Source organism: Acanthopagrus latus, chromosome 1, assembly GCF_904848185.1.
Source record: "Acanthopagrus latus isolate v.2019 chromosome 1, fAcaLat1.1, whole genome shotgun sequence".
In the NCBI taxonomy this organism is placed as follows: domain Eukaryota; kingdom Metazoa; phylum Chordata; class Actinopteri; order Spariformes; family Sparidae; genus Acanthopagrus; species Acanthopagrus latus.
Genome location: NC_051039.1, coordinates 28287045 through 28303691, shown reverse-complemented (window position 1 = coordinate 28303691; position 16647 = coordinate 28287045). Strand labels below are relative to the sequence as shown.

The following is a 16647-nucleotide window of genomic DNA, read 5'->3' as shown; positions in this document are numbered from 1 at the left end:
ACCTGACTGCAGTGAATGTGTCTCAAGTGATTGTAGGATAAAGACACCTGTGTCTGAAGCTCCAGTCACTGGTTAATCAGTATTCCTGGTCACAATTACACCATGAGGACTTACAACACTCCAAAGAACTCTGTGAAAAGGTTATTGAAGAGTATAAGTCAGGGGTGGATACAAAAACATTTCCAAGTCACTGAACATCCCCCAGTCCAGCAAAATCATTCATTAAGAAATGGAAGGAATATGACACGTGTAAATCTGCATAAACCAGGCCGTCCTCACAAACTGGGTGACCGTGCAATAAGGAGACTAGTGAATGAGTCCACAAAGACACCTATGACTACTATAAAAACTTCAGCAGCTGAAATGAGAGAGACTTTGCACTGAACAGCTGTTCCCCAGGGTCTTCACCAGTCAAAGCTCTGTGGAATGGAAAAGACAAAGCCAGAGTTTGAAGAAAGCTCATCCAGTCGCCACAAGAGTTCACCCAAAGGGTTAGTGGGTGAGTTGAGGTGAGGGTGAGTACTTTTAATAGGCTCTGTACCTTCCATTTAGTTTTGTTACATCATTTCATTTCAAAAGTGTAACATCTAATCCAAACTTTTCCTATCATGTTAAAACAGTGTTTTTTGTTTTTTTTTAAATGTGAGTTTAAAAAAAAATAACCACGTGTCATTACAGCAGACAGAATAACCAATTTGTAATGCAATACATTTAAGTATAAAACAACAAACACTGCTAACTAGACGTTTCCCTATATAAAAGGTTTATGTACAGGTCTGCATTAATTCAGACTGAGTTACTTATTTTATTCACATTGACTCAACATGACAGAAAAACTTTAAATGTGACACATAAGATGAGATGAGAAAATTTAAATGCAATTAGTACTTGGTCACCGTTTAAGGCCTAATTTTGGCGTGCTTCAACAACAACACAAAAACAAACTGAAGACACATTTATTTTTATAATTTTTGTTTATTGGCCACCATTTCACGTTTTCCACATCAATTTGGATATGATGGAATGCTTCGTTTAGTTCCCCCCCCCACCGCTGTACAGCTGTCAAACCCGTCACCCTGCTCTACTCCCCCCCCCCGCCAAGCACGCAGTACATTCATTCTCCTGCTCATGGATGACCAGAAAATATGAACTACTCATTCAAATCATAACACAGCAAAACTTTACACCATTCACACAGCACACACACACAAAGAAACACCGCTGTGGCAACAAGGGTGTTGGGCAGAGCCAAAAGGGATGCAGGGGGTACAGTATGGGTGAGGGGTGGGGCTATGCAACGGCTCCCTCCCCGCTTAAGATATAATAGACACTTCTCAGACCAACCTGACCAGTAGACTGTACCAAATTGTGTCTGCTGTAGTAACCACAATGAATCTCTGATTAGGCATGAATGCAGTGCGACCTATCAGAACTGGCTCCAAAAATAGAAATGAAATCATCCCAGGTCTGAGAGTATGTCCAAGGGGCCAACTCTGCCCCAACAGGGCCAACTGGCTACAGCTGGGCACAATGGTACATCATTAAAAATGACACATCCCGAGTTAAAAAAAACAAACAAAAAACCTCATAGTGAAAGCAATTAAATAAAATAGGATCCCCCCCCCAAAAAAACAAAACAAATTAACCTTTGTTCCTTTTAGCGTCAGTAGCCGTGCTGTAATGAGGAGACTGAACCGAAATATGATATGGGAATGAAGAAATGAGAACAAAGTAGACCTTCCCCCCCACACACTGAAGAAAATAATTGGTCTCAGCTACAGATGTGGGGGCCTTTACTGCTACACTAGACAAGCTCTGTGGGTGTAATTTTAGTGAAGACATCGCAAAATAAACATCTATAGGATGGCCCCTTGTCCCCTGAGATCAGTCCCTACAAAACCACCACACAAAACTCCTGTTCTCCCTTTTCTTGCAGAGGGAGACCAACATTGGCACCCCTCCTCTTTACCTATGAATACAGGGTACAACAAACATTAGCTCATACTCACACTGAACAATGGCAAGGCTTTTTGTTTTTTTAAGAGGAGGGGAACAAATTCATCTGAGAAAACAAAAACATTTTGAAAACTGGATCTCAATGCCATTTTTTTACATTTGGTTTACAATATACAAGGCAAACAGCTGATGTGGAGCTTTGCTGAGAAGGCATTGAGGTCTCCCATAGAGGTGGTGTGCTGTTCCACAGAGTCCCCCCAGGTGGGACGAGACCAGTCTGGCCAGAAATTGCAAGGTTGGAGATGTGGCAGGAAAAAAAAGGCCCTGCCACGCCACTGATGGACTGACTGACTAATTATCTGGCGGGCTGACTATCAGGCCGGCTGACTGACCGAGAGGCAGTTAAAGGGGAAGTATAAATGTTCACAGGACAGGGAAGGTCCACAGGGGAAGTGAAGGTGGTTATGGTGACTGGTTGGAAGGGTTGGGGCGGGACTCGTCTCCTCTCTCTCTCTCTCTCGTTCTCTGCTCTGCCAGCTCTTACAACTCGTCATGTCCATCGTCGTCCTCGCCATCCGAGTCCTCATCCTGGCCTTCTTCCACATCATCCAGATCCTGGAGAACAGAGGAGGAGATGATGGTTTATTAACACAGAATTTCTCAACACATGCATTACTGACAAAATATCATATTTTGAGGACCTGGAACCAAAAGAGGAAACAGGTACTGTCTATTTTTAAAACTAGCATTGCACTGAAGCGTAAAATTCTGGTTTCATGACAATCTTAAACTATAGTGGCAAAACGAACAAGACTCCACTCATACTCTCCACAAGGCTTCAGTAAGGGCTGCATTACATCAACTGTAATGGTAGCATGGGTGAGACATAATCTAAGGCCTTCGTGAGGTTATGACAAACATAACTGAACAAATCAAATCAGTCATCACTGAGCACAAGCTCTGCATATAGATGACATATCTGCTTCATTCCTTCATGTCTAGTCTGAGGACAAATGAGTGAGGAGTAGTGTCAGCTTCAGGGGGGCCATGACGTCGACTGCAGCGCTGCACGTGCTGCTTTTCTCTGGAGGTTCCGAGCCCACTAAAGAACTACGACAGCTGCAGGAGGCTTTAGCATTCACTGTTTAGCTGAAATTAGACTTCTGAGAAGGGGGCGTGGTGGCAATAGTGGAGTAGAAAGGTGCAAAGGAAAAGGACCTCCCCCTTATGTGCAGTGGAAGGAGCAGAACTGTAGCACACAGGAGGATTTGGGAGAGCTTGCCAAGTTCAAAAAGCCAAGTGGGTCACTTCAAAGGTTACAGCCTAAAATCCTGACAGGAGTTAGTCCTGTGGGCCTATTTTGGGTACAGATATTATGGCAAACAAGGCTCCAAAAAGTGGTTTTAGTTATTGCATGCATATGAATCTGCTGTCTTGACTTTCACAGTTTCATATGAACAGGCGGAGCTTGTTCTGAGCCCCAGAGTGCCGGATGAGAAGATGTTTGAGGATGTTTGGTGCTCAAACGCAGTCAAAGTTGATGGACAGTGTTTTGATGATGTCAAGGTTTTAATGTAAAGACGCCATATTCTCATCATCACATTGTTATTGCTGTGTAAATTCACCCAGATGCAAATTTTAAACAATGCACCAAAGATTCATTTCCACAGTGTACGTGTTTCTGGACATATGACGACTAAATCACTGTACGTGTGTTTATGTAGCATGAAGTAGTGTACTAACTTTAATTTTGTTCTGCAACCCTGTGTTGTATAAAGGTGAATAAATCACGTTGAAACAAAAATGGGGATTATGGTATTATTATATATCATTATAGATTATGGGGACACATTTCTGATATGCTGCTGTTCTATTATCTGGTTCAAAACATCATGAATTACTGTAAACAACTGTTAACAACCGAGTCTAAGTAATAAACATTCCCTCAACAATCATTATTCAGATCTTTCAGTGTGCAGCTGTTGTTCTTGTTTTAGTCACTTCCACTGTCCCTCATCTAGAACAACCTCTTCAATATGAACAGATCCTCTCTGGTGTTCAGTAACCATAAACGAAACACAGCTATACTGCATAAGTATTTGTCTATAGCAAGGTTTTTCCTGGCACCAAATAGGGTGGTGGTGGTAGGTGTGTGAAGGTGTCATTTTCATAATATTTTAAATTCATGCCAATTAATCACAATGTAAGATACTTCAGATCAGTTAAGTTCATAATAACTTGGAGAGATGGCAACATGCATCATTTCAGGAATATATCTAAAGTAATATTTAAGTGTGTTCAGGTAGTTTTCTGAAAACAAAAACTACTACTCCTACTCCTACTACTACCTTCAGTTCCATAGTACTTGCTGGTTTTATAATGTCATGTGATTCTGAATGTCAAGTCATGTGTTGGAATGGAAAGTTTGCAAATGTCTACTTGTATTCCAGGATACATTTCACAAGGCGCTGGAAAGAAAGCTTGTAAAACGCATCAATATGTATTCAACAGTAGGCTGATACCAACTTGTTTGTCGGTGGGGTCGTTTTGTCAGGTCAAGCTAATTCTAAATTGAACAGAGAGCCGCCATAGCCTATAATTAATTAAATGCCAATCTTACCACTTACTTGTGCTTCTCAAATCAACACTGCTTACCACTTTAGGATCATGATGGCCAGACATAATGATCAATAAAGCACTGGGGCTTGTGAAAAGGGCTGGTGTATGCCAGATGGCTTGTCCACCATTGCACCCGTTCAAATATCAGGACACTGCCTGAGACCGAAAGCTCTTTGGACTCGAGTTTTTGTGGATGGAAATTCATGTGAGCCTCCTGCTTCATTTCTGTGGTTTCCAAAAGGCAAATACATTCAAAGTTCAGATGGCCTGAGGAAGTTTAGAGAAGCTGCTTTTTATTTTGTTTTAAAAAAGGTGCAGGCGACGTTTATCTCTTCACAACCTTTTCTTGTGAGTCTTGGTGTCTACAGCTATCAACCACTTCAATTTGATGCTTTAAAATGAAACCCCATTAAAGACCCTTCAGTGAATTAAATTTCTGAAATGTAATTAATACTTTTTTTTAAAAGGACCTGATACCCTCTGCACTGTAACCTATAAAGTGTGGGTGCAGCTTTGAGTTTAAGATTAATCTTACCTCTGCATCCAGATCGTCCTCGTCATCTCCTGCAGGGGCACCACCCTCTTTGCCACCGCTCTCTAGGAACTTGGTGAATCCTTCCAATGTTCTCTCGCCATTGTAATCAATCACCTGTTGATCGGACAGTAATTTTAACATTCAACATTTTATTTCTACAACATACACGATTTAGTCTGATCCCCACTGGGGTTGGACAGAGGGGGATGAAGTTATTTTATCATGCCTTGAAAGTATTACATTCTTGAATTTCAGCTCATTGATTTCTGTTTGTAACCTTACTGATATGTTACCAAACCAGATTGGTCCACACAGCAATGAAAAGGGATGAGGAAGAGGGAGCATCCCTTCCCCCAGATTCTAGGTGAAAAGACTTAAGTTGAACAGACTAGGAAAGGTACTGCTGGCCCTCCAAAGTCCTGTATTCAGAATATTAACTGTTCCCATCAGGTGAAGGCCTAGTTATGTCTGCTTGATGCACTTTATGTATGTTATTTATTGTAGGTATGCATTTCATGTGGCAGCCTTTTTGTCCATGACAAATGTCTTTAGGGAGATATATATACACACACACCTTAAAAAAAAAAAAAATCTATTATGAAGATAGATGCATGTGTTAAAATGCAAAAACAAAAGTATCACTAAGCCCTCTGACACCTGACTGTGCCATTTGAAAGCAGCCAATAAACTCTGGCACTCTGTCTTCAAACAGTGCCAATAGGTTATCCAGAGGTGATCTACTAGCAGCGACACAGCAACAAGCCAGTGGAGTTATTGCTAAAATAAGACTGCACGTGCAAAGTACAATTAAAGGACATCTGCAAAGCGACCAACTTATTTTTCCTGTTATTTAATCCAGCTTTAACGACCTGGCTCACAGCCCCTCACGGCTGCCTCTGGTCCATCCTTTCTACTTTCCTTCTTCCTTCACCCTGGTCGTCTGCATGCTTCATCTAAGTAGGGTCATGGGCTAATCCTTAGACTTACTACAGCCAGGGCCCCAATATACAACACTCATACAACACTTTAAGATCTCTAAAGACTGGTGAGTGAAGGCCTGGTCAATAAAGAAGAGCTGAGGAGAGGGGCAGCTTCAGGCTGAGTAGACATTCTCAATGTGAGTGAAGTCATCGAGCAGGAATCTATAAGGACCAAGCACCAACATAATGCTGCAGAAACTTACAAGGCCAGCAAGCTCAGGTTTCTGCACATGTTAACGCTGCTAAATCAAGAGGCTCTAATGATTCCCGGGAGGCCAGTATGGCAATGATTTTGGATCCAAATAACCACCCAGATCACTATAACTCACAACTGCAATGGCACGTGATGAATAAGAGGATGAATCCATTTATTGTGGGTGGAGAAGAAGAGAGGGATGGATTTTACATCAGTCAACGCAATGGAGAAGTTTAGAGAAGATCTACGCTATAAGAATGATCACACCAGTCAGATGTTTAATCTGTCTCTCTGCATAGAGATGAAACTGAGATAAGATTTTCTAACATAGTAAAAAACACTCACCTTGCGCTCATCTCCAGCAGGGAAGAATTTAAGAGTGGGGAAGCTGTGGACTTTGACTGCTTCAATCTCATTAGCTGTGGAGTCCATCTTAGCCACAACGATGTCAGCACTGTTCTTGTACTTCTCTCCCAGCTTCTCCCAGATAGGAGTCAGCTGTTTGCAGTGTCCACACCACGGTGCATCTGAAGTACAGAAAACACTTTAAAGTTTAGTACTGACTCATTATGGATAAAGAACAGTTCTCTTAAAAAGGCATTCAGCTCATTTAAATATTGAAATTTTAAATATCATGTCGTGTTTTCTTTTATTCCCTTAAATTAAGCTCAATCAATAAGGTGTTTGGATGTCTGATCTCAGACTGCAATGTAAATCTAGAAAATTTAGCTACAATCGTCGATTGATCAATTCTCAAAAGAGAATTGTCAACTATTTTGATAACAGAATGTTTGAGGGTTTTTACTCCCCCAAAGCAGTTGTCGCATATTTGCTGGTTTTAGCTTCTTAAATGTGAGGATTTGCTGCTTTTCTTTGTTTCAGATGATAGCAATTAAGATTCTTTGGGTTTTTGACAGTTGCATGGACAAAGGAAGCAATTTGAAGTTGTCACTTTAGACTGAAAATATTGAAGTATTTTTTTCTTGATTGACAATCTTTTAACATATTATGCATCAAAAACTCAAATCATGACAATAACTTGCAAAGTAATAACATCGTAACAAAATAATCCTTAGTTGCAGCACCTACTGAATGCAGGCAAACGCACACTCAATAAGTCACATGTAGCCTTAGTTTCATGGCCTTGTTCCCCTTTGACTGGCTAGGAAAATCCCCCTCCAGCTGTCAGGGAATACGGGCTTGCCCTGCTGAGCATGATGGGCTATAAACTCTATCCAACAGCTAGCCATGGAAAATTCCTCCTAAGATAGTGCAAATTTTCGATCACTGTAAAAATAACCCAACGGCTAGATTTCACCAGATCTTCTCAACATCCATGTCTGGTTGAGTGGGCAGGGAGAGAGTATGAGTGAGCGCCTAGCATTAAACTCTTAGGCATTTGAAAAGGGCTTAGCACTTGCAAAGTAAGGAGGGGCTAGATTAAAATTTCACAACACCGACACCAACTCTCACCTATCAGTAACTGGGCTTCAACTACAGAACAAAATACTCCTTCAAACAGGTGAACCCTTTTAGTACCTCAGAAACATTATTCATGCTTATTTATTATATTAGCACTTACAGAATTCCACAAAGACGTTCTTAGAGGGATCGAAGGCGACCTCCTCGAAGTTCTTGCCAACCAGAACCTTGACAGGGGTTTTGTCCCAGTCCTCAGGGATGTCCTGACTCATGAGATGAGGCTGTGAGAGAAGACAGTAAATATAGAAAATGTTTTAGTATTCGTACACATTTCAATAATTGTCATTTTACAAGAAATCTATATTAATATACATGATGTTTAACTACATGTTTGCCTCAGGGTCTTGTTTTTTGATTATTGCTCAACAGACAAAATCCTAATACTGTCCTCAGTATGTCGTATAGTGAGACTTTAAATCCATTGTCAACCCCACATTAATCTAATTCTCAGTATGAATGTTTTCTTATAACTAGTCTTCCTCACCTTCAGTTTGCCTTCTGTAAACTGTGTGCAGAATTCAGTGATGCCCTCTGCTGTGATGGCGTCGCTTTCAGGCTTGTACTTGGTCATCTCGTCTTCCAGGGTGATGAGGCGGATAGCGGGGCACTCCTCTTTCTTCAGGCCGAAGAACTCCAGGATGCGCTGGTTGTCGTCCACATCGCTATCGATGAAAATGAACAGGATCTGGACAGGGGAGACAGGAGAAGTCAATATCTGATTTTAGACTTTAGGTTGTCTAGATTAGTAGGACTGGGGGGATTGTAATACCCATTCCTACTAATTAATTCATATGGTTAAAAGGGGAAGTGCATTGACTTGTTTTCAGACAGTTCACTTACCCGACCCTTGAATCCCTCTGCGGCTTTCTTAAACTGGTCCATTTTGTCCTGGAAGTCTGAAGCAGCTTTGGGCAGGAACATGAGGATGTGAGACTTGATTTCTCCACCAAAGATTTTAGGGGCGGTCTGCAGAGGACAAAAAAATACACAAGTTTGATGAGTCTTGTTGTGGACAGTTGAGTGGAGGGAGAAAAACAGACAGAGGTCACATTAATGTGCATGGCCCCAGGCTTTACCTGCTCAGTGAACTCGATGACCAGGGGCAGCTGGTTGGCCTTGACAAAAGCCAGGAGGTTTTCTTTGGTCAGCTCCCCATCAAAGGTATTGCGTCCTTCATCAAACTGTAAAGGAAACATGGAAACACTGAGATACAAATATTATCCACTCATACAGTTTGCCTGCGAACACCAAAAATAGATTTACCAGACAGACTTTAGAATCCCCTGGGAACTCCCAGCAGCCCAAATGGACTTTCATTATGTGTTAAGAATAGCAGTGGCAAAGTGTTGCCCAGCAGCTCTTACTGGCACACAATAGGAAAAGGGACATTTGGCTGGTGGCATGCAGCCAGCTCTGCAGCCACTGACTGGTGATGTGAAACCTAAACCTCAAACCCTTCTTGTAATAAACAAGTGAAGGACCCCAGCTGTTTATTATAAACTGAGCCCCAACTTGAGGAGGGTTTGTTTGACTGTAGGCAATGAGCCCACAGGTCAGCCATGTTTGTGTCAGGATCTCCAACATGGAGTTAACAGTTGGAGGACAGAGTCTTAGTCTGTGTGCCAAAATAAAAGATCATCCATAAGATCATCAAATGGCCTAAGATATTTAGAGTTTGTTGTTTCCTGATAAAGCAACTGTATCTGTATCGGAAGCAACTGTATGATTATTTCATTAGTGATGTACTGCAAACTATAATATGTAAAAACAATGAAGCACATCAGAAAGTACAGTTATATAAATCATTACTGTTAAAAACTGAAATGAAACAAATGATCAAGACTGAATAACAGTACATATCTTAATTAAATCAATCCACGTGAAGCAATTGGTAAATGGACTACATTTATATAACACCTAATAGAAGTCCAAAGTATTTTATAAAGCCTCACATGCACCTATGTCCACACACACACACACACACACCGACACTGTGCAGGGATTGGGCCTGCACGTTAAGAGTCACTATGGACTGACTTTGAGTGATTCAATCCAACATTTTTTCAAATGTTCAGGGGAGAATTGTAAGGATGGAGATATACTTGTTTATTACCTACATGTTCCGATAGAAAACCAGATGTGACTTTCACATACTAGCCAATACACCGCATGTTACTGTAGGATACCACTAGATGGCATACCTTTGCTTGTCTTTGAAACTTTTCGCTAGTAGTTCCCCTGCTGTGGCTGTTGTGCTTACTGACCCTTGACTCCGTCACATTCTTGTACTTAACCCTATCTACTGCCCCTACTGTTTGCATTTTGCCTGGAGCTAGTGATACTAGAGGTTGTCTGGACTAGGTCGTCCGATCACTGGGAGAGCTGTCACGGGCAACATAGGCCAGCTCATCAGGGTTTAGAACAAGAGAGTGAACACAGGTGAACACAACACTGGGACTGAACACAGTCTAACCTGCCTGAGTTAGTTTAAAAACAAGAGATGCAATAAGGTGATTTCTAGCGACTCTGACCAGGAGTATGAATCAAAAGACAGAGTGGCACGGCCGGCAGCAACACAACAGAAGTGGAACAACAACAGAGGAAGAGAAAGATGGGCATCCACAGCCGGGGAAAGGGGACAGATGGATGTCTGAGTATCTCCCTTTCCGAAAGTGTGTGAGTTTTGTTTGTTTATTTATTGGAATTAAAGGCTAAGGGAGCTTGTGAAGTGTAGCATTCATCACTGAGATCTAATGCCATCTCCCAGCTGAAACTAAGGACGATGACCTCTTGCGGTACAAACTGGCATTACAAGACAAGACGGACTGGGGGCTTCCTGTTTAAAATGCTAACTTCAGTAGATAAATCTGTGTCAAAATACATGAACATCTTAGACATAACTTCAACATCAAATTGTGTGGCCCTCACCTTCACTTTTTTTTTTTTTTTTTTTTTTTTTTTTTTAAATTGAAGGACAACCTGGACCTTGACCCAATCTGACAAATCCATAATCCGACTGAGATACGGTTATCAGTTGGGCTGATAAGAAAGCCAAATCATCTGACTTATTCTGCAAGTGGATGGCTGTAGTCAATAATGAGAAGACAGCATCATGTCTGAGCAAAAAAACAAAAACAAAAAAAACCTTAAATAAAAAAAATCCTGTTTAAATTTCATTGGGCTACATCAGATGGGAAGAAACAAGGTTTGGCCTATTTTGGCTGGACAGAGAGCACACAGCTGCCATGCATTCATCCTCTGTTCATAGCCAATGGGGCTCCTCAAAAGAAGTAGCATCACCTAATACAGCTTTTACCATTCATCACCATCAGCTCAACATGTTCACGTAATTCACGGGGTGGGTCAAGCAACAGACCCAAAGGCAGGAGACCTCAGACGAGCTGAGATTAGCAACAGAGAGGGGATACTGTAAGGTCGACAGCATCATGTTACCAAAGTGTGGATCAAAAACACCAGGATGTCTTCAGCAGTAGCTGTCTGCAAACTCTTTACTAATGTGAGAATGTGTTTCACAAGCTAAGGCAAGGCCACTAATAACCTATTTACAATATATTTTGATTACTCCTGGGACAGTAAGGAATACTTAAACAAGTCAGCAAAGTGTCCTGTATGTGACAATACAATGACGTAATAGCTAAGTGCTCATGCACTTTGTAATTGATTAGATGTCATAGTCACACAATGTGACAGTTAAGAACTAACCTGTCAAATAAATAAATAAATATATAAAGAATGTGATATTACCTTCTTGAAGAGGACAACACTGTCCTTGGACACCTCAAACTTGGAGTAAATGGCATCATCGGCGGTAATTGCGTAAGGAATGTCGTCTGTGGCTTCAGCTGCTTTTTCAAAGGCCTTGGCATCGGCGGAGTCGGCATCCTACAGATAGATGAAAACTTTGCTTTAGATACAGCACTTTGCAAGCCATCCCCAATGATTGAAACTTCCTTTTAAATCATCTAAATTGCAGTATAGCTCTTTCAAACCAACACAGCATGATGACAAACGATAGCCAAATTATGTATTTAATTGTGCTCATGAGATGACAAATCAGAGCTTCATGGTGGCAACTGCCAAACAATAAGCACTGTATACATATGGGAAAAAAATCCAAAAGTCTCTCTTTTTAACAATACAAGATAAAGGAAGGAGCTTTATGACAAAAATGACTTCTGTTTAAATCTTCACTTGTTATATTCAAACCTTGAGGGATGAGAATCATACCTTAAAGAATCCAATGACTGCAACCTCATTGTCAGCGATCAGAGACTCTGCCTCGGTGACTCCAGCCAGGGTGGCGACGGCCGGGCCTGTACGCTTCTTCAGCCAGCTGACAATGTCATCTGCCTGCCTGCCAGCTGCAAGACAACAAAACACAATAGGTCAAGTACTTCTGTACACACACACACACACACACACACACACACACACACACACACACACACACACACACACACACACACTTAGATTGTCAAAAGCACAACTCTCACCATTAAAACAAAATATGGACAATGTGCACACAAAGCTATTAGGCTTCATGTATATTAGAAAAGTATTCCAACAGAGTCAATGAGACGTCATTTTGGCCGACAGATATTCATGACCTCAATAACAATAACAATAGTATCTCAGGGAAGTAGATGTTTGACTGATTTGCACTGCCTTCATTGCGGTCAACTTAAAACATACAAAGTATAGGCAACCCCTCATAAATTTCCTGGATTGAAATTGCATTTTGAAAGTGAAAATATGTCAACAGCATCACTTCACCATTCCTGATACCTCTAACCAACAGCTCTTACAACTTCATATGACAACATAGAGGTGGCTTATTTACACCACTTTTTTAACAACTTCTTGAGGCTGTAAAAGCCTGTGCTCCTTTCTTTAGAGTAAGACTGACACACTCCAATTAAACTGGACAGATGACAGACGTGGCTGTCGGACTGAACAGTGATGCAACACAGGAGCAACTTCACAGTGAAACACATGTTGATGAAGTGATTCAGCACGTCGTCTTGGTGCAGTGCTGTCAGCCTCAAGCACTACGTGGGAGACGGCTGTTTCTAGAAGCTGGGCTCAAGTTAGAGTAGTAATTTGGACCAAAACACTTCCCAGCCACTTCCCCACCCTTTCCAAACTGAGCCTGCCTCAGACCAGCAGAGAGGAGGCGACGTGAGGAACTGCACATCTCTCTAACGGCTTCGATTCAGCATGAGAGAAACGTGCAGGGAGAGCCCAACCCACATTTCTCACAGGCATGTTGCTGAAATCTGATTGGACGACTTTCCAGTTACGCTGCAGTGCAGATCATATTTACTGGGGTGAAGAGAGTCAGTAGGGCTTGCCTATGGCTATCAGCTCTGATCCTTTTGCCACTGAGGAAGTATTTTCTTACATTATAAAAAACTTTGACAGGGGTTACTAAAGATTACATCAGTTAGTGACAAAATGCATTACAGTGCACTGGGTAGAGGAAAAACCAAGTAGCGTGTTGAAGAAAAAAAAGTATTGAAACTATTCATGAAAATAATTCATAATAACATTAAAAAACAACCACTATATCAACAGATACCCATCTGCAGAAGATAAAGGGGCGTCATTTTCCACCACTGCCTCATATATCCAAGTAATCTCTGTCTGATGTAAGCACCTCTGTATGACTGAAATTCAAAATAATACTCACCAGAGTACTCTTTAGGTGACTCCTTCTCTCCGCCCTTGAAGAACTTGATGGTGGGATATCCCCGGACGCCAAACTCTTGGGCCAGTTCTGTTTCCTCTGTGGCATCCACCTTACCCAGGCGGACCTCTGAACCCTCGGCCTTCAGCATGCCAGCGGCCTTGGCATACTCTGGAGCAAGGGCCTTGCAGTGCCCGCACCATGGGGCATCTACAGAGGAGCGTCAGGATGACATTTAGCCGGGCACATACAGAGATTTGGACTGCTGTTTATGAGTGAACCTGATTAAAGGGGGTTTTCATTTTTGGCCCAAAATAATCCATCACGATGAATGAAGTTCTGTCTTCTCACATAATATTGCTGGAAAATAAAACCAATTTAAAAAAAGAATTCAGTCCAAGCACCTTTAGAAATAACGTCAATAGGTAAAAGCCTTGTCTTTACATTGCTTAACTTTTCTGAACAACTGCAAAAAACAACAATGAAACTCTTTGAATGTGTGAAGTGCCAAACAAATTTAATTTGTCTAGATTTTTTAAAAAATGACTGTATGACTATAAAAAGTATGACTTTGTTGATAATCAACCTCTCAAAACCACTTGATAAGTGCCTTTAATCTCAAGATGCATGTCATTCAAAGCAGAGCAAAATAAAGGACGTTACATATATGTTTTCTATAAATATGTTAACCATTACTTGATAAATTGATTGGTTAATCCACATGATCTAAAACCACCATCAAACATTTACTTTTTTTTTTTAGCTGTTTAAATGTGAGGATTTGATGCTTTTCTTCACTGCACTGGATTGTTGGTTCATAAAAAATGAATACATAAATAAATAATTTGGAGACTACTGTAAACATGTGGCATACTTTAAATTCTGCTGGGTTTACAAACGTTAATTTGTAAAGGCTTGGTGTCCAATTGTACATGTAAGTCTGGAAAAATTCCAAACAGATAATCAACCTAATCAAATTTGACACGTCAAATAAACGACCTGCATCACCTGCCTTTAATTCTTGCCTAAGAACAAAACTTCCTTGTTCCAGGCCAGTCAGTATAAACGCACAGATGAACTTTTGTAAAGTACACGTCAACCTAGCTCCACATCTCAACTGAGATCCCGCCCATCTGAGAAAAACGCTGGCAAACAAAGCCATCATCCCTCCCATCCTGAGCTCATTGGAGAGTCTTCCCCATGGCCATCTCTGACTGGTCCACGGATGCGCCACACATTATGCAAGGGTCAACAAGAGCTGACAAAAATTTAGCAGGACGGGCCTGTAGGCTATGAAAAAGTGGGTTCAATGAAGCCTGTAGTATGCCACAAATACTTATCCCACGTTTAGGTAAAGAAACCACTTCAAACATAGTCTTTGGTTAAAAAGACAGGGATTAAGACGTCTGGGCTTTACGGAAACTGAAACTTTCAGTATGCAACCACAGCAGGCAATCGAAACTTAATAACCCCGCACTTTTCTGATTCACCCAAGTTACTACTTCTGACTACTTATGGCCTTAACAATCGTGTTATTACAGCGTTATCCCTACGCTACTAGAGTGCATACCCGTACTGGTCAATTTCTCAAAATGCAATATGATGCGTTGCTATTAGCATACTTATGTCATCCTGGAGCTATACGTTAGCTGACTTAACTCAAAAATATGACTAGACATAAATTGCAATACAATACAGTGTTTAAGTTAATAGTGAAAACAAGTAAGGATAGCTTTGCTATGGCAAGTTCCGTATTCTGGTCAGATTCTCAGCACTTCGAAGATACTCGGTCCTAGCTTGTGAAATTTAATGGTGAATAACGTTAGTCTGTCAAAGAGAAAGCAGGCTGATAAACAATGCTTCGTTTAATTTATGCAGTTTTACCTACGGTGGAATAGCTGGTATGCAACCGAGATTCACGCATGGATGCGAAATGATTCCAGACATCAGCAAGTTAGGCAGTAACAGCGGCAACTTGTCAGAAGTGTCAAAGTTTAGTGCTAGCATCAAACCAGGTTTAAATTAGCTAGCTAGCCGGGCAACCGCGGAGCCTCCTGTAGATAGACATGGCGTTAGCTGGAGAGATTTTGCTGCATTGTTTACTTACAGAATTCAACCAGGAGGTTGGGGTGAGCCGTGAGAGCCTCGTCGAAGTTACTTTTCCTAAGCACCAGGACATCTTCTTCCTCAGCGATCTCAGCCCGGCTGGCTACAGCCAGTGTGCAGATGAGCAAAAACTTCAACATAGTTGCCGTCGAGTGTTCTTCCTGACAGAGAGACGAGCGCTGCAGACACGGTCGGTTACAGTTAAGCTGGTATTTTTTTTTTAGTTTTGTCTTTTTTCTTGTTTGAGGTTGGGAGAGTAGCTGGTATTTTGTGTCTACCGCTACTAACGTGGCATTGCACGCAGAAACCGGAGGGGTCAGCCGTAGTGCGCATGCGCATTTATCAGGCCGAAAGCAGTTCGTGTTGAAATGTGACTGGACCGCAGCGAGCTGCACCTGGAAGTGAATGACGGGCGCTCCCTGCTCTCTGCTCACATGCCACACACACATCAGCGCTAGCCCTGACTGATAACACACGGAAAACTGTACGCAAACCGTGATATTTAAGCACACACACCTCTTTCACGGACATATTTATTCACGCCCGAACACATTTTCAATAGTATTTTTGCTAATTCACTCACTCACTGATGCAACAATGGGGAGAGGGGGTTTTTTGGAAACACAGGAGTTTTTTATGTTTGCAAAAGGGACCGGGCAAAGTCTGAATGATTACCAGCAGCCCTACTTACAACCTTGTAAAGTAATCAATAAAAAAGCGCTATCACAGTTTACACTATGTCCTGATGAGGTATGCGTTAAAGCAAGGGTTCACCCAAATAACAAAAGAAACAGACAACAACTAACACATTTTTCACTCAACACAACTCTTGCAGTCAAATGAACCCCTGAAAGCTCAGGCTGGGATTGTTGTTTTAAACTGATTCAAATGTTTAACTTTTTTTAAAAAATTCAATTGGTCCAAAAATGAAAGACTAGATCGATAATATTTTACACTGAGTTGTGTATTTACACAAGTGCTTTAGTAGTTAAGTTAAAAGTGGGAAACGTACAGGTGTGCTGGTTAATCTGACCAGTGTTAAGTGATGATAAATTCATAAAGGCGA

The 16647-nt window shown here is 41.4% G+C and overlaps 1 protein-coding gene across 1 annotated transcript; it reads right to left on the bottom strand.

The window, feature by feature from the left end:
* Nucleotides 1–1280: 1280 nt before the first annotated feature.
* Nucleotides 1281–15932, bottom strand: p4hb (prolyl 4-hydroxylase, beta polypeptide). Its single transcript, XM_037100787.1, has 11 exons — nucleotides 15583–15932; nucleotides 13479–13685; nucleotides 12017–12150; nucleotides 11534–11671; nucleotides 8845–8949; nucleotides 8609–8734; nucleotides 8253–8453; nucleotides 7869–7989; nucleotides 6632–6813; nucleotides 5111–5224; nucleotides 1281–2571 (listed from the first exon to the last, which is right to left on the bottom strand). Exons 1-11 carry the CDS (start codon nucleotides 15719–15721, stop codon nucleotides 2497–2499), a joined length of 1542 nt encoding a protein of 513 aa, XP_036956682.1. The 5' UTR covers nucleotides 15722–15932; the 3' UTR covers nucleotides 1281–2496.
* Between the last annotated feature and the right edge of the window lie 715 nt (nucleotides 15933–16647).